Below are 20,890 nucleotides of genomic sequence, written 5' to 3'. Positions count from 1 at the left end.
TGGCAATTATATTCCACTCATCTAAATCCCCCTTGCACCAGCTATATCAGCTACAATCTAACATTCAAGGCACATGCGTAGGCTGGCTAGCAATTGTGTGCCTTCCCAGGGAGGCGGCAGGGCAGTAGCAGGTGAAGTGAGTCTATGTATAACATCTGGTAAGGGTGAAGTTTGCCCACGTTTTGAAGGTCATTACAACACCAACACATCACTTAAGTGGGCCTCACAGCTCACATGTGCTAAGCTGCTATGCTATGATGGATTTAAAATTTAAAGCTTCAGTACTGTTTCTGGATATAAGGTCCAAACACCTAAGTGACGTGGCAGGCGAGAGTAGTTAGCCATTGGAACAATTTACCCAGGCTGTGAGGGGGTCTCCCTCTCCCTTTATATCGGGACTGGACGTGTTTCTGTTAGAGTGCAAATGAAATTTAATGACTGGGAGTTTGGCTCACCATGCCTCTGTTTTCCCCATCTGTAAAATGGGAAAGGCTTTGGTTTTGCAGGAAGTGAGACAAGAAGGCCATCAGGGTTTATTGTGCTCTCAAAAGCTAGGCGGGGATGCTATGCAAATATAAGAGCCCATTTATGGAGTAAAAAGTGCACAGAGTGAGACCTGGGTGCATGCATTGCCCACTGCAGCCAAGAAGCTTTTGAACTACCGTTTTGGCCGGTCCCTGCCGTAACTGTTCTTTTCTGTCCAGAATGGGTTTGTAACGGGAACTTTTGATCTTCAAGATGTTCTGTTTTATGGAGGAAGTGGCTTCACCGTTATGCGCTGCATGAGCCTGGCGCTGGAGAACTGCGAGAGGCAGGAGGGGATCTACTCCATCGTCGACTTGCTGAAGTACAACTTCTACCTCCCCTTCTTCTTCTTTGGCCCAGTTATGACCTTTGACCGATTCCACGCTCAGGTAAGTGCTGGGTGATGCCTGCTCCTTACAGCTGAAGCAACTGGGTTTTGAAAGGGACCCTCTGGCCAGCCCCTCACTTGGAACATGTAGTATTCCCCCCAAAAAACTGCCCTTGCAAAGTGGGGGCCACTGATAACCACAGGCTGCCGATTAGATTTGCTTCAACCCATCCTTTTGTGTGGACGCAGACCACTGGTAAGGTCAGCTGCACCATCAAGCCCAGTCGGTCAAGGTTTTTTCAGACAAGCTCTTCGCACCCATAACAATGGGAAGAAAGAAGCTCTGATGGTGCAGCATCAGACCGAGAGTCTGGAGGCTCAGGTTCAATTGCTGCCCTTTGGTGGATGGATTGACAACGGCCTCCGTGCAGCAGGTTGGACTCGGTCTGGGGCACATGCTGCACAGGGCTCCGGCCATGGTCTATACTGGCCCGCAGACCAGCCCAGAGACCCTCATCCAGCCCACGGGACCAGAGGAGTTTGACACCCCTGGACTAGATGACCCTTAGGCTCCTTTCTAGCCCTTTGCTTCTATGTCAAACATACACCAGGGCCCTGCCACACATTACATCATTAACTAATAAATCAGGCAATAAAATTTAGACCGGCCACACATGCAAAGTAGTTATCACACCATAAAAGCGTCCACCCAGTTTTATAAAGAGCCAGCCATCTCCAAAGCCAGTGCTTGAAAAGGTGTAACAACTTCATAGCTGGTTTCTATCCAGCTTTAATTTGAATGTGTGGTGGGGCTGTAAGGTGTGCAAATAAGCAGAGAAGTACAATCACCTTGTTCTCTAGACTATGGAGAGAGAAAGTCCACACATAAATGAGATTTTCAGGACTAGTCGATATGGGCCTGCACTGCGGAGATACTGAATGCCTGAAGCTCCCACTGCAACTCGTGGGAGGTGAAGGTACCAGTATTTTGAGCCTCAAAGAGGCTGTTGAGCCACAGATAAGCAAATGGAAATTTTTTTTCCCGTCCTTTTTATAACGGGACCTGGCCAGCTAAACATAGGGGTTCTTCCTGCGCTCCGCTTAGAGGGTACGTGTGTGTACGCACAGGCGTATACATCTGAATTACACAGACTTCCAGGTCACACATAGTCACCTCACATTCCCATTCATCACTGGCTGATAACCAAGCATCTTCAGAAAGAGAAACAGGACCCCCCGCTCAGTGGCACACTAAATAAGGCAAAAAACACTAAGCCTCATCACACGCGCATGCCAAGTTTGCAGTTTTACTGGCAAACGCATGCAAAAGGGGGGAGACCAGCTGACATCTGCCTCTCATTTAGTATTTAAATGCCACGTGGTGAAACAGCATTGGGTTCACTCTTATTCCCCTGCGACCGATTTGCTTTCCAGTGCTTAAAGAACCTAAATAATCAGTGCGTTACCAAAACTAAAGGCCAATTCTTCATTTCCCCCTAAATAAATCTAAGCAAGGCTACACTTATACAATAAAGGTTACCGGCAGACATACAGAACTAGGATTATTTAGCCTGGAGAAGAGAAGATTGTTTGGGGGGGGTGATAGTCTTCAAATACTGGCAGAGTGGTTATAAAGAGGAGGGAGACCAACTATTCTCTGCCAGCATAGGGAACAGGACCAAGAACAACGGTCTCCAACGCCAGCAGGGGAAATTCAGGTCGGAGATCAGGAAGAGCTCCCTCGCTGTGAGCTCCCCTGTGGGGTTGTGACATCTCCATCCCTGGACATGTTCAGGAGTGGATTAGACAAACTCTTTATGGGTCAGTTCAGATTGGGCTGAACTAAGTGACCTCCTGAGGTCCCTTGCAGCCCTGCTTTTTTTTTTTTTGAATGATTCTAGGATAATAATCCCTCCCCTTTAAATGCCTCTTAAAGGGACACTGCCAAATTTAACTGTGGTCCATAATTCAGGATTTGGGCACACGAGCATTTCTAGCATTATAGACTATATAACATATAGACTATATAACTATATAACATTATAGACTATATAACATTATAGACTAGATTTAATACATTCAAAAAATATTCAGAGAAAATCTGTGCTGAGGAAACACTTCCCCACAGTACTGGAAACCTGAATGTGACAGTATCGATGCTGACCGTGGAGGAGTGGGGCTGGAAGGGACCTCCAGAGGTCATCTAGTCCAACCCCCTGCCTGTGACAGCATCATCTCTATCCAAACCACCCAAGAGAAACTGTAATCTAAACTCTACATAAGACTACCATGAACCCTGACACAAGCCAAGACACGCCACAGGTAAAGCAGGGGAACCACGGCAGCCACAGTCCCGCTGCTATGAGATGTTGTCAATATAAAAGTAAGGGTGTAATGATGATTAGGGCGAAGTTTTAATGGTTCGCGTTGAGTGAAGTGGACAAAGTGCAACAGCATCAATGGCTTTCAGACCTGTCTGTATTGGGCTTGGATATTAGGAAAGACTGTCTCACAAGGAGGGTGGGGAAGCACTGGAGAGAGGTGGTGGGGTCTCCATCCTTGGAGATTTTTAAGACCTGGTAGACAAAGCCTTGTCTGGGATGATGCAGTTGGGGCTGGTCCTGCTTGGAGCAGGGGGTTGCACTAGATGTGACCTCCTGAGCTCCCGTCCAACCCTCATTTTCTATGATTTTCTATTATTCTATGGGTTTGGCAACACGGGCAAGAATGTCATTTGTATTTGGATAATGTCCCTTTCATTGCGCAGTCTAAATCAAACTCCGCTCTCACAGAAGCATCTTTCATTGTACACAATGGTGCTGCTGTCGCTTTGTTGGTTCGACTCAGGTCGTGGCCAGGAACCTGAGATTTCAAAGCCCAGGCACCTCGTTGCTCCCTCGCAGCATGGGCTCTATTCTGCGAAGGGCCGAACCCCCCTGGGATGCATTTGAGTATTGCCACCCCCTCTCGTGGTTGATCGTACTCAGGATAACCACCACGTGTTGCTGACAGCAAAGGCTGCAATTCAAAGGATCAGTTCACAACTCCAGCCAGATTCTGGTTTCACTACAACAGTTTCTCAGGGGCAACTGAGGATACTCGGGACTTACCCATCGGTAACCAGATCAGGTCCAATCCTGTAGACAAGAAGTGACCCACAGTACTGTTAAAGCCTCTCCAAGTTAATGCTAGCGTTTGTCCCAAAGCAGATTTGCCGTGCAGCTGAATGCTACCGCCAGTCTCCTCTCACTGCCGCCAGAGCAGGCAGCCACGATGCCGAGTGACAGATCCCGACAGTCCCAACCAACGCGTCCCCAGGCAGTGTGATTAGTGGGACTCCCCGTCAAACTCTATTTGCAATCTTCACAGCTGCTGCCAGACAGGCGTCTGCTGTGCGCGGCTGAAAATACCGTACGATGTGACAGCGCCACATCCTGCTCCCGTTTGCACCGGGGGAAACCCAAAATAACCTGGGCGATGCCAGAGGAATTATGCTATTTTAACAGTATAAATTGGCCATGGAGGATGGTAGTCAAACTATAGGCTTGCTTCGGTGCACCCAAACCTTGCAACCTGCCAATTTTTAAGATTCACCCACCCCCACGCAAGCCTATATTGATCTTTCTTGGTTTCTTCCCCTGCCAGTGGGCTCACGGCCTTAAAAGCCAGACGGGACCATTTCTGGTCCCATAGCCCGGCTTCACCCCTAGCACAGAAATTCACCCACTGATACCTGCACTGAGTCCAATAGCTTCCTCCAGTTCAGGGAGATGAGGGCTGGTGCCTTTGCCACACAGCGAGTATTCAGGTCGCTACCTGCCTCCGGATCCTCTCTTCCCCTCCAAAGCCAACTCCAAGCTGTGTTGCCTTTGATTAAAAGAAAGATCATTAGAGAGGATGAAGATAAATTTGCCCCGTAAGGCAGAATACAAAAGACACAGGTACAGCAGCACAAGGCTACAGAAGGCATAGCAGGGGCCTATAATGAGCTGGGTTAGTTTATAGTCCACAGACTCATTAAGGGCACCTGGAAAATGGGCAGCTGCACCGTTAAAGCTATGCTAAGTGAGCGCATTCACACTCCTTGAGCCAAAGGAGGATGGCTGACAGTCTGGCCCAGAGGGCACTAACCACAGACTGGTGTAGGTGAGGCAAGTTCAAGGCTACATTGTGATGCCAGGAGTCATTTCTGCGCTGTTTGGGCAAGGCGAGGTGCACTGCCGGCTGCAACAGAGCCAACTGGCTGGGTGTGGACCTGCCCCTCGCTGGCTTTTCAGTAGTCTCTTGCCCTCTCGGTTTCTCAGCTGACCCACCTGCAAGTTGGATAAACTCATAATGTGGTTTAGCTCAGCCTAGATGGGCTACTAGTCCTTTCTGGCCCTAAAAATCAGAGAATTCCCAGGGCTGTTCGGAGGCTACATCCATGACAGATCTGACTAGGAGCTTCCCCAAATAAAAGCAGGACCTCACCAAGTGAGCCATTGCGGCTAGAGCACCTCACATCCCTGCAGCCCTCATCTCCACCCCCCGCCCCGCCCCACTATCCTAACCTGGCCTAGGAGTCCCCCATGCATGGATGCCTGGAGACCTCCCAAAGGAAATCCCACGCCTCCCCAGCCCTGCTCAGGGAGCAGGCATGCCGCAGGGCAACATCTAGAGCACAGTCTGTCCCCAGAGACAAAATTGGCTTTGCTACAGCTGATGCCAAGGCACTAAGTGGGTAAAACCTCCCAGGGCACCAACCTCATCAGAGCAAAACCTTCCTTTCCCTTATGGGACCTGACCTGTCCTTTTTTTAGCATTCTCCTTACCGGAGAATCAAAAGCATCCCAAAAATGACTCAAGCACTGACTTCACAATGTTTAACAGGCAACGACTCTCCTTCCATCCCTTTGTGGATAAAGACAACCCGTTGCGGGGTGCAAAATGAAGTTCCAGCTTCCCTGGCATGGTCAGGGGTATTTTGCCTCCCTGGCATAGTCAGCACATTGGGCTGCACAGCTGGACCATCTACTGGGCCTCACTGCAATCTTGTGGTTCCAACAGAAAAAGGCTAATAATTAGAAATCTTTTTTTGCCCAACAGCGGGCAATGTCTATCAGGGGAATTAAAGAAAGATTTGGCCCTTCCCAGCATAGTGTCAGGATGTGTCTGCACCAAACAGTTCTGTAGGTTTCGTTTTTACATTGCCACTGCTGGCAGTGGGCTTAGAGCTGCATCTATAGTAAGAGTCTCTCCTACATGTCCTGGGTCCGTACAGACTCTCATCCATGTTGGGGCCTCTGTCGTATGCATGAAAAACAAGAAGAATGGTAGTGATGGTGGGACTCCACCAGAAATAAGCTTTCAGAAGATCTGGGGGATTTCTTCCCCACCACATTTGCATAACATATAGGATGCAACTTCAGTGCAGTGATGCAGACCAGGTCAGCTGCAGAAAGTATGGCTATAGGAGAGCTGCAGACAGCCCTGATGCTGATTAGCAGAATGGATGGGACAATCATGTCCTGGTGGAGGCCAGTTCAGGACCAGCTCGATGGGAGTAGCTGCTACCCAAGCTAAAAGTGCTAGAGTCAATCTCTGAGCTTTTTGCAGCTGGGAACATCTTCTTTGCTCTGTGCTTGTACAGCACCCAACACAGTTCTGTCCCAATCTATGTCTGGGACATGGCAGCAGTCTTAACAATACCTGAAGTGCTAGCAAAAAGAAGAGGGGAAACCTTACTCCCACTGCTGCAGAGAGAAGGATGTGGGCCAATGGCTTGAAGTGGCAGCAAAGTAGGTTTAGACTGGGTATCGGTCTGCCCTGGTAGAGCAGTGAGGCAGTGGAATAAACACTTAGGGAAGATGTGGGCTTTCCATCACTGAAGATCTTCAAGTGGAGGTTGGATAAACATTGGTCAGGGATGTTTGTGATAAGGGGAAGATCATGTGGCCAGACACTGTGCCAGCCCACCCCTCTGTCTAGGGCAGTCCACCCTGTCTCTCTTGCCACAACTTGTGGAAGTAGTAAGAGGGCGGCTGCCCATTTAATGCTCCGATGCCATAGGGGTCTACACACGGCTCCAACCTCCCCTTACTGTGTCCCATGCCTTGCTGATGGCATCCACAACTTGCAGTAGCTCCGGCTAGAAGTGAGGCCCAATGCCGCCCCTTGCTGGCCCTCTCACACTCAACTCACACACTCTGCCCCCTCTCACTGGGCCTCTTCCAGCCCACCCTTCTCTTTTGAGTGCCCTCCCCCCGCTTGGGCCATCATTCACTCTGGGTGATACCCCCCCAACCTTTCAGGTGCCTCATGCAGCCTACTCTATGGGTGATGGTCCTTTTGCCTAAAACTAGGCTGACTCTGGCCACTAGCCCCTCCCCAGGCCCTTGGCTTTCTGCTCCATCTCTGGGGCTGCTCTCTGCCCCTTCCCTGGGGCTTGGGGTCTTATACCCCCATGGACTCAGGTGCCTACCTTTAGGCATTCCTGGCCCCATTGTCTGTTATAGAGCCACTGGGTAGTGAGATTGGGGTTAGAAGGCACCCCTACCCACTTTTCACTGGGGAGGCAACTGGCCTGGCATTTCTGGGGAGTTACCTGCCATGGGTAACCCCAGGAGGCCATCCTTCCCCAGCAGGGTGCAGTTTTCAAGTCATACCCAGGACCTCCTACCACCCCGTCGCTCCTGCCCTTACCTCCAAGGGTGTTCAGAGCAGCAACTCAGCCAGGTGTTGTTCTTCCGGCTGCCGGCAGCAGACTACTAGCCCAGCCCTAAGATCCTGATCTAAAATGGAGGCCACACAGCCCTCTCCTCCAATCACAGGGCTCTCCCTAAGTCATGTGACCTCCCCATCAGGGCTGGCCTGCATGTGCAGGCTGCTCCCAGCCCTTAAAGTGACAGGCACCAAAGGGCCCGATGCCATAGGGGTCTACACAATGACCTAGGCATAGCTATGCCTGAAGTTCTCTGTAAAAAGCAACAGTTAGAAGTCCAGGAGCCCCCAGCACACCGATTGCTGAGAGATCATAAGAAAAGCTATGCAGTCCATAGGAGGTACACATTGCAGAAGACCATGCTCAGCAGCAGAACAAAGCACAGCTCCACAACTTGCTTAATTATGAAAGAAGATGAAAGGAGCTGGGGTGGAGCTCCATCCTTGGAAGCTTTTTAAGGTCATGCTCAACAAAGCTTTGGCTGGGATGATCTAGATGAGGCTGGCCCTGCCGTGAGCAGGGGTTGGACCAGATGTGACCTCCTGAGGTCCCTTCCAACCCTCGTTGTCTATGATTCTCAGTATATGGAGGAGCAACAGAAAGGGAAGCTCTGTACAAGGTGGGACATGTAGCTTATGCTTGCAGTCCCCAGGTTGTAGAGCTGAATGGTATGTGTTTGGTATTACCCAGGCTCCTGGGCTTTGCTGGTTCCCCCATGGGGCCAGGAAATATTTTTTTCTCCCCCTCCTACTGCTACACATGTCACAGTTCGTATTTATTTCACCTGACTTGGAAGCACTGGGGGTTGGCTGCATTTTGACTGGGGTTGACCTGTGCTCCTGCTGAAACTAAAACCCAGAGGTCCCTCTGCTCAGGATAAGACCATATTTGGAGTCAAGAAGGAATTTTACCCCACAGCCAGATTGGTATGGACTGTGGGGATTTTGTCTCTCTCTGTAGCAAGGGGCATGGCCCTCACCCCGGTATCTCTCCGGTGCATTTTAAGAACTTGTAGCAGCTGGACACTGGCAGGTCTCATCCTCCTGCCTTGCCTGTGGCAGGTTTAGCCTTTTGCCTTGCCTGTGGCAGGTTGGTGTCTTTGGGCAAAAAGCCTTGAAACTGTGCCACAGGGCTAGCTGCAGTTTGAGGAAAAACTTAAACCAGGACTGGTTTGGCTAGGAATAACCCTGCCTCAGCCAAGGGGTTGGACTAGATGATCTCCAGAGGCTCCTTCCAGCCCTATTTCTCTATGCATCTATAACAACATGATCAAAATAACACACTTCACAAAAACCTCTCACTTTAACCCTGGGCTAAAACTATCCCTGGTGCACTTTTAGTGGCTATGGACTTTAAATTGGGATGAACTGGTCCCATTAGGATTTGTGAAGCATATAGATGCAAAAAATGTTTTGGAGTTTTGTTTTGTTTTTTTAAATGAACAACCCTCAAGTTAGGAATCTATCCACCTGCATCCATTTAAAAGACACTTTAAGGGCAGAAATCACCATTTTAAAGAAGTCAGGGAAGTCCGGAGTAGTATGGGGAAGGTACAAATATCCCAGGGAGCCTCTTGTAACAATCACAGGAACACAGGGATTGTCACACTGGATCGACCCCCAAGCTAGGGTTAGGGTCAGGGTTAGGGTTAGGGTTCTCTTATCAGTCCTGTCCGCACACCCCATTATCCTCCTATCCCCTCCTTCATCTCCTGCCTTACCCCCACCCCATGTCTGTCCAGATCCCACCCCCAGTTCCTGCCCTCTCCCGATCCAGCTCCCAACCTAGCTGCTGCTTCCTACTTCCTCTGTTCCCGCCACTCCCTGCCCACACCCCACGCATCCAAACCTCCCACCTTGGCTTCATTCCCCGCTATCAGCTTTGTCCACAGCCACCTCGCACCTACCACCAAAGCCTTTTGCACGTGAGTCAGGCAACCTCTGCATGCTCCTCCAGGTTACCTTTGCCAGCTGGGGATCAAGGGCCATCGATAAGCCCACAAATCCAGGCTCCCACTCTCTGCTCCCGTGCCTCCATAGCCAGGAGGAACAATCGCAGGGTAAATCAGGCTCAGCCACAGCAGCCCGAGGCTGAAGCATGCTCAGTTGCTTCCTAGGAGCTATGAAGGGATGGAGCAAGCTCAGGGCAGACACACTTCAGAGATTTTAGCAAACTCCAGCTTGTTTCTGCTAAGCACATGTCAACTCAGGAGTTTATCAGAGGCTTGCGACAGGACCGATTCTGGGTCAGCGTTCAAGGAGACGGGGAAAGGCCAAACCCCCGGTCAAGCACCAGGACTCTCTCAAGGGGAAGCACATGCAATAGTTTCTTTGGAGATGGGCAAAAAGAATGGTGTGCGTTTTCCCTTCAAGGTATTCTCAGATAAAACTGGATTATTTCAGTCAAGCCTTCCCTAGAAGTAATTCAGCCACGCAGCATGGACAGTGTCAGATCAGGCACTCTTGCCAAAGTTAAAAGCCTCTGAAAAGGGGCAGCCCCCCCTTGGTAACTGGGGGTGTTCGCAGCTTCCCCTGCCCTCGGTCCACAGTATCCAAGTGCCTCCCAATGCCCTCAGGAGAGGGGGCTGAGCTATTATGCCAGTTTTTCCCCTGGGGAAATTAAATGACTTGCCCAAGATCGCACTGTGGCAGAACTAGTAATATTGCCACTTCCCAGCTATGTGCCCTCACTCCTGACCCACGCTTCATCTTGACTACTCCCTCCATCAGGCACGAGTGCACATAGCAGGCCGCTGACCTGCCGTTAGCCCCGTAGGACAGCGGCATGAATTACCCGCAAGGCTGTTGCACGCGGCATCAGTGGATGCAAGGGCGAGTCGGGTCGTCCATCTCTCCCGACGACCAGCCTATGTCACTAGTGCTTTATGAGCCACCCAGGACCCGTCATTAGATGAGCTAAACGTCGGCCGCTTGGGGTAGCCGGCCAGGAGCGGCTGATCCCAGGCGGATTATACTCCGGTTCCTTCCATGCTTGGAAGCCTCTTCATTCCTCTGCTCACCAGATGAAATGCCACGTGACAGCAAAGGATACAGGTGATGCCGGCAAATGCTTTCATCCTCAAGATCGCTCCGGTTCTGACGATCGGGCTATTGATGCCACTTCCAAGGGGCTGTCTGAAAACTCCTGCCTCTCCCGGGAATAAGGAAATAGTAATCCACCTCAGAGGAGTCCTTACAAGGCAGAGATTTCACGGGATCGCCGAAATCCAAGCTTGTCAGCCTGCCCAGATCGCCATGGCTGTTCTGTCACAGCATTCAAGGGCCGGATAAATAGCCTCGACTGCATTAACACAGAGCGCATCCATGAGACCTGTTACGTCAGTCCCGGTGGGTGCCGGATGCTCCCACGGGCTGCGTTCCTGCGAGCCTTGCTGTAACAAAGACCCGTCCCCGGGGGCAGGTCGCTCAGTGGCTACTCAGCCCTTGCTTTACCCTTTAAGACAAGAGAGGCTGCCCCAGGGATTGTGAGCTCTCATCTGTCTGCTCCTGTCCTGCTCCAGGGTTTGAGTTTGGGGCTGCTTCTGGCCTTGAGCCCACCCGGGCTCCCATCTCTGCATTATTGCAGGGTCTAGTCCCTCCTGGGACCCGGACCACTGAACAGCCACTGATTCTGCATTGGATTTGCTCCGCCGCGAGTGCTCAGCCCACCAGTTGCTCACGCAGACAGGAGACACTGCTGTTTAAAGGCTGCATAAGCTGTAGCACTGCAGCTCGTGGCTTGGTGAGGGCAGGTTTTGTGCTGACCCAACTGCACCGGTGGCCACAATCAGAGAAGGTCCCACGGGTCTGGGGAAATGCTAACAGAGAAGCCGGGGGGCTCGGTGCCTTCTTCCCGGCATGCCCTCTGCGATGGGATGAATCCCCTTGCCTGTCCGATCGACCCTCTCCCCACTTGTCTTCTCTGCAGGTGGCCACCTCTGAGCTGAGACGCAAAGAAAACGAGATGTGGAGCATCCGTGTGCAGGCCCTCGTCCACCTGGGGGTGATCGCGGCTGTGGATGTGTTCTTCCACTTTTTCTACATCCTCACCCTTCCCTCGGACCTGAAGTTTGTCAGCCGCCTCTCGGACTGGGCGCTAGGTGAGCCGCTCCAGCCCCGCTCCAGGCTCGCCCTTCCTCTGGCTCTGACTCGTACGACTTATAGAAGACCGGAGCCGTTCCCGACCCTTAGATGTAACAGCCGCCCGAACACATCGCACCTAATGTTATGTAAAAAGGCAAGATAAATCCAGGGCGTAATAGTTAGACTTGGGTGGAGGCTTAAAAATCAATAGTTTGGAAGCTGTGGATAGAAGTACCGAGCTCCTAGCACCCCCTCCCCACCACACCCACCCACCCACCCACCCGAATCGACTTCTGCTGAAAAAAAGTCAAAGCCAAGTCGTTATTCTAATGGGGCCCCTCAAATTAACAGTCACATCTGGACATTTTGGTCAGGGTGTTTGCAGGTCAGAGGTTGAAGATGACGAGCGAGCCCATCCAAGTCTGTTTAGAAAGACCCAGTTCATTACGGCGGAGTCTGAGATTCTGATTTCAGTTCCTCCAGGCACCGCATGGAGCGACTCCAGATGTGCATCGGTGTCATGAAAAGCAGAATCTGGCCCACTAGGTGCACATATGCATGCACACGTGGAGGCATCAGCAGAGACAAAGCCTTGAAATCCAAGCCACAGGCAGGTATCAGTTAAAGTGAGAAATTCGCCCCTTGGCCAAGCCAGCTGCTTTCTGAGTGCAGAACCTGGCCATAGCTATCACCATCAATCAAGCTTCTCTCATCGGATTTTAAGGGAAGAGGAAGATTGAGCATGGATAATAAACCAACTTGAAAACTCAGTCAGAGTATTATTCATGGCCTAAGCATTCATAGCAGTGCGAGAAAGCTGGCACGTGCCACTACCATGCAATCGTAGTGATGTCCTAGGTACAGCACATGCTAGAATTGAAACCACGAGCTAAAAATGCAAGTCCCTCTTCTAGGTTTGTTAGTGCAAGAGAAGAAGCAGCATTATAAACCTATTAGTGTGTATGTGTTGCAATGCCACCTAGGACACCCGTAGCTGAAACAGGGCCCAGTCCCTGCTGAAAGAGTTAATAGACCAAGAACATCTCCAGCTGGTCCCATTGCTGGAAGAAAACGCAGCCACCGCGTAGTAACCGTGGCTGGTCAGGCAAAGCTAGATGCAGCATATGCAGTTCAACAAGCTCCATAAAACTGGGTCAATCTCACCAAAATTTCAGTTCATAAGCATACCAAAAAAACAAGTTTGGACCATATCGAAAGAGCCCATTTCAACCTTTTAAGGTTGATATGCTTTAATATTTCCAATCTGAAATCACAGTTATATCAAATCACCATGAATATATTGTCATAACCCCTGGCTCAAGACAAGATCCTCTCAACCCAGTCAAGTGGGTTTTTTTTCTTAACGTGGCTTTAAAAACTTTGCAGGATGGAGATTTCATAGCAACCTCAGAGTGAGAGAGGTCTTCCTAACAGCCAACTGAAATGCCCTTTGTGGAAATGTAAGACGGTCACTCCCTGCCTGGACAGCTGCAAAGAAGTTTAGTCCCATCCTCTTTATAACCCTCATTTGTCCCCATCCCCTTTATAAGCTTTAAAACACAATTGTAAGTTTTAGCTGAACCAAAATGTTTCAATTCTGTCAAAACAAAACATTTGGCAATGATTTTTTTTTCAGTATTTCCCTTCGCAGAGAATTTCAAAATCTTCGAGGTGTTCCCCACGGGAACGAAAGCAGGTTGCAAGTGTCTCTCCCGCTTTCCCACATCAGCCCTCCCGCTTTCCCCATAGGATTAGTGTTAATGTGGCACCGTGTTAGGATTGTCCTACATCTAATCAGGCCGTTCCTTTTTTTCCCCCACGTGTGATACACCCACACAGCTGGTCTGGCCTACTCCAACCTGGTGTATGACTGGGTGAAGGCTGCGGTGATGTTTGGCGTGATCAACACCATTTCCAAGTTAGACCACCTGGACCCGCCGAAGCCTCCGAAATGCATCACCATGCTCTACGTCTTTGCAGAAACGTGAGTGCCCTGAAAATGTTCGGGAACAGCGGCGACTAGAAAGCAACGCGCTCCGTGCAAAGGGCAGGTGCGGGAAAGGGACATGACTTTGCCTTCTTTTCCTGCTTGCAAGCAAAGGGCCAAATAATCCATAGCTCTTCCTGGGCGAGCTGGTAATGGAGAGTACTCACACGGCCCGTTGCGGGGCATCGATATAAAAACCCAGACAGATACGGACACAAGCCCAGCTGGTGTAAGCTGGCACTGCAGTCTGTGCTAATAAACTGATTTACATCCACTGAGAATCTGGCCCTTACCTCCCCTCCCCCAAGTGATAGCAAATGTGGGAGAAGGAAATGGTTGGTGTGCCATGCAATGGGGGACTCCCGAAAAGGGGCATTGCGTTGGGCATTGAGGAGCTTAATGAGTGTAAGGAAAGGGGAGTTCAGGCTGAATGTCACTAACAACGTCCACATAACAGGTGTTTTGTCCTGTGGAATTGCCCCGCTGTCTCAAAAGGAAGAGGTGAAAATCCCATTGACACAAGAAAGCATAAAGGAGATTGATTCAGTGACCTAGCACCTCTTCCCTTCCTCTGGCGTCCATGACAGCCCCCTTAGGACAACAGGATTGCATCGGGCCCATTCATTCACAGGGTCCCCTCCATTTTTCCGGGTCACGTATATCAAATGTGCCCCTTATGCTCCTATTCACAGCACCGCAAGCGAGGGGCCCAGAGCCTTGGTCCTGCCAATGCCAAGTCTGCATGCGACTCCTTAGCTTTGGGTGGAGAAAGAAGGGAGTTGCATGGGAGAAGCTAAGGGCAAAACAGCTGCAGAATCGGATGGCGTGGTAGATGGCTCAGGTGCACACCAGGGCTTTGAGCCCACGAGAGCACCTGGGTAAACTAAGCAGGAGCAAGTCAGTCCAGTCACGCCAGTGTAAACAGATGCAAGCAGGAGCCCTTCCTGGAGCAGGTATTTACTGAAATGCAGATGTTCAGGGCTCCCCTCTGTAACGCTACTGTCTCGGTTTTGCAGGCACTTTGACAGAGGGATCAACGACTGGCTGTGCAGGTAAGTGTCCTCAGAGACCAGCACTCCTGCTCCACAGCTCTGCTTCCTGGATCAGGTCACCAGCCTGGGAGGGGGCGGAAAAAACCACTAAGCATCATTCACAGCAGAGCCCAGGTCTCCCCTCTCGCCAGCGAGACCAAGAAGGCTGTTGCATTGCCCACACCTCTGTCTCTGGCCCAGTCAATATTGAATTATTGCATTCAAAGTGGAAGAGCTTCAGCAAGAGACAGAGAGAAAACCTCACCCCAGAACAACCTCTGACTGGGTAGCTGGAGAAGTTACCGGGGCTAGGAAGTCAGCTCCATCCCCTGCACATGAAGTAGGTCCCCTGGTCTTCACTCAAGGGAAAGGGGCTGGAGCGGCTGCAGAGCGACTCCAGTCCGGCCACGCTCCTAAATCTCCGTCCTACCTTCGGGTCCTCCAGAGAGCCGGTCTCTGCTGGGCACATCCCCTGCACACCTTTCCAAACCTGCCTGCCTGGCACAGCCGCTCACTCCCCAGCCAGAGGGCTGTCTGCGGTGCACACCTACCAAGGGAATCAGATCTGGCCCCCGAGTGCCTGGGCGCACGCACGGGCAGCCCAGTTAACTCCAGTCTGCTTAAGCCCCTCTGCACTTTGCCCCGTTCACCGCGACCTCGACTCCCAATTCAGCTGCAGGCTGAGAGCAGCGTGAAACCACACGCATCAGCCGAGCTGTAGCGAGAAGGCCGATCCATTCATTGCTCAAACCTTTGAGCAAGGCCCTCTTTCCTAGCTCGCCGGCAGTCTCCCCGTTTGGGGGAGCTCCCGAGGTTCCCCACCCCCGCTAAAACCATCGCCGCTGCCCCTCCTAGGTACGTGTACGACCACATTGGAGAAGACCACAACAACATCGTGAAGGAGCTGCTGGCCACCATCTCCACCTTCGCCATCACCACCCTTTGGCTGGGCCCCTGCGAGATCGTGTACATCTGGTCCGTCTGCAACTGCTTCGGCCTCAATTTTGAGCTGTGGGTGCAGAAGTTTTTCCAGAGAGCGCCTTTTGCCAGCATGGAGGTGAGAACCTGGGCTGCCCGTTTTGGAGGGTTGCCATTTGGTGTCGGGTCAAGCGCTTGTCCCTGAAAACGTACGGCTTCAGGGGAGCTGTAGCAGGGCAGCCCCCAAAACTGGTTGCAAATGGTGTTTTAAATCCATGAGTCAGTGGGGAGCATTGCCCAGCTCTGCATGGGACCGCCGTGTCTCTCAAGTCCTTTTGCGCACGTTAAACCCCCTTCATTGGGGTGATACAATACTGGCTGGCCTGAAGGTCCTCCATCTGACCGCCTTTCCACCAGACGGACATCCCCCGACTGCTTCCCTGGTTCCCCTTTTTTTTATCCTCAGCCTTGATGGCACTTGCATCCTGATTAGCTGCGGACCAGTTGCCCGGTCCCAGATGGGGCTTAGCGACGCCATCACAACGCGGGGACCAAGGTTAGGTCCAACAGGAGCGGTGACCGCCTGCTCGCTTTCACGTGTGGCGATGTGCACACACACGCCATGAAGCCTGATCCAAAGCCTGCCTGAGCTACCCCACTGCTTCACGGGAGGTTGAATGCATCTGGGGAACTGGGGTTTCCCAAAGGAGAAAATATGGGCGCAGGTGATTTCCACGAGGCCCCACGGCAGCTCATGTGAACCCAAGCTTAAGGGGAACCAGCAGCAAGATGGCTTAACATTTCCAAGCGCCGTTATTGTCTCTGTGCTTGTCACGCAGAGACAAATCTCATGTTCCAGTGGGTTTTGTTCTGAAAAGCTAAGGTCAAAACTGGAAATTTCTGCAGAAGTTTCACTCTGATTTGCAGCCAGCTCTTAGGACCGCTGGCCCGTCCTCGCCGGGGACCCGGCAGCCGGGAGGAGATGCTTCAGAGGCAGGCACAAGACCCCCCGTTTTGTTTTTTCACCGAACCCAATGCCTGGCCCTAAACTGACCCTGCAGAGATGCCCTTTAAACAAAAGCTGCAGAGGCAAATCATCCCTTTTGTTCTTCGAGTTGAACACTTAATCGGATTGTAATGCCCCTCGCCAGAGAAATCGTGTTCCCCGAGGCACCGCGGCGCGCGGCGCTGGGCGATCGGAGATTGTCAGCTCTCTTTCAGGCTTGCGCTAAGCCACTTCCCTGCTCCAGTCCTGGCAGCCGCAGCTGAGGATTAGGCAGGCAAGCGACTCTCATTCTGCTGCTGTCACAGGGCTTTTGGGGGCTTTCTTTTTTAATTTAATCTGACGAAATGGCTTCCCTCCGAGGCTTTGATTGATTGGCCCATAATGCTAACAACCGTCATGACAAATGACAACTGTCGTGAGCTTGTGAGAGCACTGCAAAAGCAATGCGCTGTGAGCCAGGGGCGCAGAAGGGGCCAGCAGCAACGAGCATCTTCTTCTAAAATGGCATTGAATACTGCAGGTTTGCACGCAGCATCACGGAGGCTGGGTCCGACTGTCTAGTCTGTCTGAGCTGGGCTCAAAGTGCGTCCATGGGATTAGTTTGTAACGCTAGGATCGCTGCGTGCCGGTGCTGGTGCCGTCCCCGATGCTGCTCCTGAGTCCTGTCTCCAGATCTTGTTGTCAGCCTTGTAGTCTTAGCAGCTTGGCCGGGCTCCCTTCCACCAGGCCATGCCTTGCTCGAGCTGTTCGTAGCCCAGCGGAGGGATCCCAACACGAAGCAGCAGGGGCGCGGTGCAGGCCTGGTCCACGTGCATCACGGCAGGTGATGGCAGAAGGTGCCAAAGTGACTTCCCAAGAGGTCCCGTGAGCTCTTCCCTCCCCTCAGCATCCCTTTCCTGCTGCACACCAGCGCCAGGACGGTGCAAAACGATCAGCTCCAGAAGCATGCGGAGAGCGGGGCTTGCTTGGCGAGAGGATGAGCGCACCGAGGCGCAGGCAGCAGCACGGAGGGGGTACAAAATTCAGAGTCGGACAAGGGGGCTGGGAAGGCAGGTAAGGGAAGAGTCCAGAGACTGGGCAAAAGCAAGCCTTGTCAGCCATGCACTGGAGACAACATGAGACACGGTGACGCTGGCACAAGGGATCCGTGGCCTGGGCAAACCCTCTGCTGCTGTCAGCTCCGCTGACACCCATCAACCACTCCAGGTTTTGCCTTGCAGGGCCGAGGGCCACTCTGTCCAGGACACTGCAGGCTCTGTCGGCATCCAGCACAGCCGTGACGGCCAGCCGTGGCCGTGCATGAAGTTTTAGGACCCTCACCTTGCAGTTAGGACTTTGATGCACAATGTTCAAAGGTCCTGCAGTCCAAACAGAGAGGAGCAATGATGGGCCAGAGCAAGGAGGGAGGAGATTTTAGAGGTAGGCTGCTACCCTGGGGCTCAGCAAGCCCAGGTCCAAGTCCCTGCAGTGCTGCAGGCATTTGGTGACCGTGGAAAAGCATTCACTTGCTCTGTGTCCCATAGCACCGCTGTATCTCATGGGGTGCAGCAAGGTCAAAACAGTATGGAGATCAGCTGCCACCTTAATGTCCCTCCGGTGCATACCTAGACAGACAGGATTACCCAGGGATGAACAGGAAGAGACCCCCTGAGACCTCTGTCCCTGTCTCTTTACCCTCCCACCCCTCTGCTTTTCTGCACAGGCCAGCATGCCAGAAGCCATGTCTCGGCGGATTCGAGGGATCTTCGGGGCTGCCAACTTCTGGGCCATCATCCTCTACAACATCCTGGCTCTGAACAGCCTGGACTTCGCACTGCTCGTCGCTAAGAGAATCATCCTGACGGGTAAGGCCAGTTCTTGGCTTGCAGAAATGACTACAGCAAGCTCACCCCACCCGCCCTGGAGCCCCGGCCTTAATGGAAGGAGAGTTATAGCACTGGACTGGGACTGGCAAGTTGCAAGCTTTGCCATACACTCACTGTTTGCCCTTGGGCACCTCACTTAATCTCCTAGCACCTCAGCTCTCCCCTTGTACAATGGAGTTAATGCGGTTGCCTTTTTCCCCATCTCTACCCGGTTCTGGTCAGTCTAAACTAGTGGTTCTCAACCTTGTGAGACTCCAGACACTCCTTGGGAAATGCTGTCACTCAGTTCTTGATTAAAAAAAAACCCAAAAAGCTAGAGCAAATCAGCTGTTGCAAAAACTCAGAAAGACCATGACAGGGTCTTGACACTATTGGCTCCTATTTGAAATCTCTGGGTTTATCTCCTGAATCGTATGTAGGTGTTTGCATACCTCCTGGCAGCCCCTGGCACTCTTAATAGGATCTCACAGCACCCCAGGATGCTCCAGCACCCTGGCTGAGAAACACTGGTCTGGACTCCGGTGCACAGTGGGGCTGGGCCCTGGGTTTAGACCCTTCAATGCAGTGCAGGAGGTTTGGTCTCCCAGGGGCCAAGCCCCGTTCTCCATGCCTGGGCGATGGTCCCCTGGCTGGTGTGCGGGATTGACTTGCCTTTCCCTCCTCTCCGTGTCAGCAGCTCTTCGCGTTGCGAGTTGACATGTGACAGATGCATTTCCTCCTTCCTCACCTTTTCTTCTTAACAGTTTCTTCGGCATCTCCACCCGGTCGCTCCTGCTGCTAAAGCCCATTCTTTCTACAGCCTCCTAATACAATAAATAACCCCGTCCGGGCCTTTCTCTACCAATAGATGTCAGCAACACCGTGAAGGCTTTTCCCACAGCTTGGTCTAGAAGGGCGCTTGTACACGTTATGCGTTGTTTGGGTGCATGTCACGAAACGGTGCCAAAAAGTGTCATTTTGCTAGGCTAAAAATACACATCGACATCTTCTTATCATGGCAGATGTCGATTTAGCATGGTAAACTAGATCACCTCTGACAGGTTTTAGTTTGAGCGTGGCCCATTGTACCAGCAGGATTATTTGGATTGTGAGAGTTTCGTGATGTGTATTCTCACGCCAAGCAGCTGTCTGGTACCCTTCCCACAGCCCTCCCTTTCCTGTCCCGCCCCAGGCCTGGCTTCGGCTAGTGACGTGGTGGGTTCAGCATGTCAGACGCTCCGGACAGCTGAGCTCGTTGGCTTTGCTGGTTGCATTCCTCTTTTAGAGGTCGTGTTATAGCAGGGACGAAGCCTGGATGGCCTCCTTTCTGCTATGGAGCCGCTCTAGAGGTTTCTCAGCCTGCAGGGGCTCAATAGAGCGATATCCCCATTATCAGGCTGCTTCCCGACCTATGATTTGCATTCGTGCATGCACACAATGCCCACGTTACCCATGAGAAAAAGACGCGGGTGACGTGGGTCAAGGTGTGCTTGGGATTTCCAGTCCAGAGGTCACAGAGGGCCAGGACAGGAAGCAGGATTGCACTGAGCTGGCGATGTTGGGAGAAAGCAGTCTGAGCATGGGGGAGAGGAGATGCACGCTCCAGTGAAGATGGAAGAGTCAGAGCTTGGAGGATCACTGCTATTGCTAGAAGCCCATGATATTTTGGTGGATCTAGGCACACATTTCATCTAAGCTCTTCCCAACAGGGGGGTCTTGAGCACTGGGCTGGACGCAACACCCACTGATGGCAATAGAGAAATGCCACGGAGTACCACAAGCCTTGGATCTGGCACCTACACAACTTCTGTAGGTCTCCCACTCCTAGGATCCTCTTCCTCACTGACCGAGCATACTTGGAGAACAGCCTTTCCCTGCAGATGACCATTGAAACCAGGCTGATTCTATCTGCTTCTCTCTCAGGTTTCCCCACGAGCACCTTGTCCATCTGGTTCATCACCTACTGTGGCGTGCAGCTGATAAAGGAGAGAGAGCGCCTCCAGGCTATAGAAGAGGAGAAAGGGGATAAGGAGAAGACAGAGTAGAGACGAGAGAGGGGTCTGCCCAGAAACATCAGCATCTCTTTCTCCTGGCCACCCAGACTGAGATGCCTGTAACTCTGGGCTCCCCAGCTTTATTTGCAATCACGCTACGGATCTCGTCCATGTACAAATCGCTCTAATGAAAAAAAAAAGTTTAAATAAAAGATTTTCTATAAGATGTTAATGGGCTTTCTAGACCCCCAAGTCCTTTTCATGGATTTTAAGACCAAGAAGGGACCAGTCCGTGTGACCTCCTACAGAGCACAGATCCCCCGTCGTTTCCCACCTCTAGGCTTCTAGCTGGGATAGAGCATCTGGGGTCCCCACACGATTCAATACACAACGCTTTGAAAGAAGGCATTCTCTCTGGGGTGCATTAGGCTGACCACGAGAAGGCGAGCACTTTTCAGATCCCTGCAGGAACTAC

At 51.8% G+C, this 20,890-nt stretch overlaps 1 protein-coding gene across 1 annotated transcript in view; it reads left to right on the top strand.

The window, feature by feature from the left end:
* The window catches only part of HHATL (hedgehog acyltransferase like), a 28,860-nt gene extending 8,213 nt beyond the window's left edge, over positions 1-20,647 (top strand). Inside the window, exons 6-12 of the mRNA XM_090047877.1 lie at positions 705-914; positions 11,481-11,652; positions 13,475-13,619; positions 14,639-14,674; positions 15,509-15,710; positions 18,280-18,421; positions 20,345-20,647. Coding sequence (XP_089904003.1) covers positions 705-914; positions 11,481-11,652; positions 13,475-13,619; positions 14,639-14,674; positions 15,509-15,710; positions 18,280-18,421; positions 20,345-20,466 — 1,029 coding nt within the window. The 3' untranslated portion in view covers positions 20,467-20,647. The remainder of the gene's footprint in view (positions 1-704; positions 915-11,480; positions 11,653-13,474; positions 13,620-14,638; positions 14,675-15,508; positions 15,711-18,279; positions 18,422-20,344) is intronic.
* The last annotated feature ends 243 nt before the right edge of the window (positions 20,648-20,890 follow it).

Source organism: Crocodylus siamensis, chromosome 5, assembly GCF_052110815.1.
Source record: "Crocodylus siamensis isolate JL-2025a chromosome 5, ASM5211081v1, whole genome shotgun sequence".
Classification (NCBI taxonomy): domain Eukaryota; kingdom Metazoa; phylum Chordata; order Crocodylia; family Crocodylidae; genus Crocodylus; species Crocodylus siamensis.
This window is presented reverse-complemented; position numbering and strand designations above follow the sequence as displayed.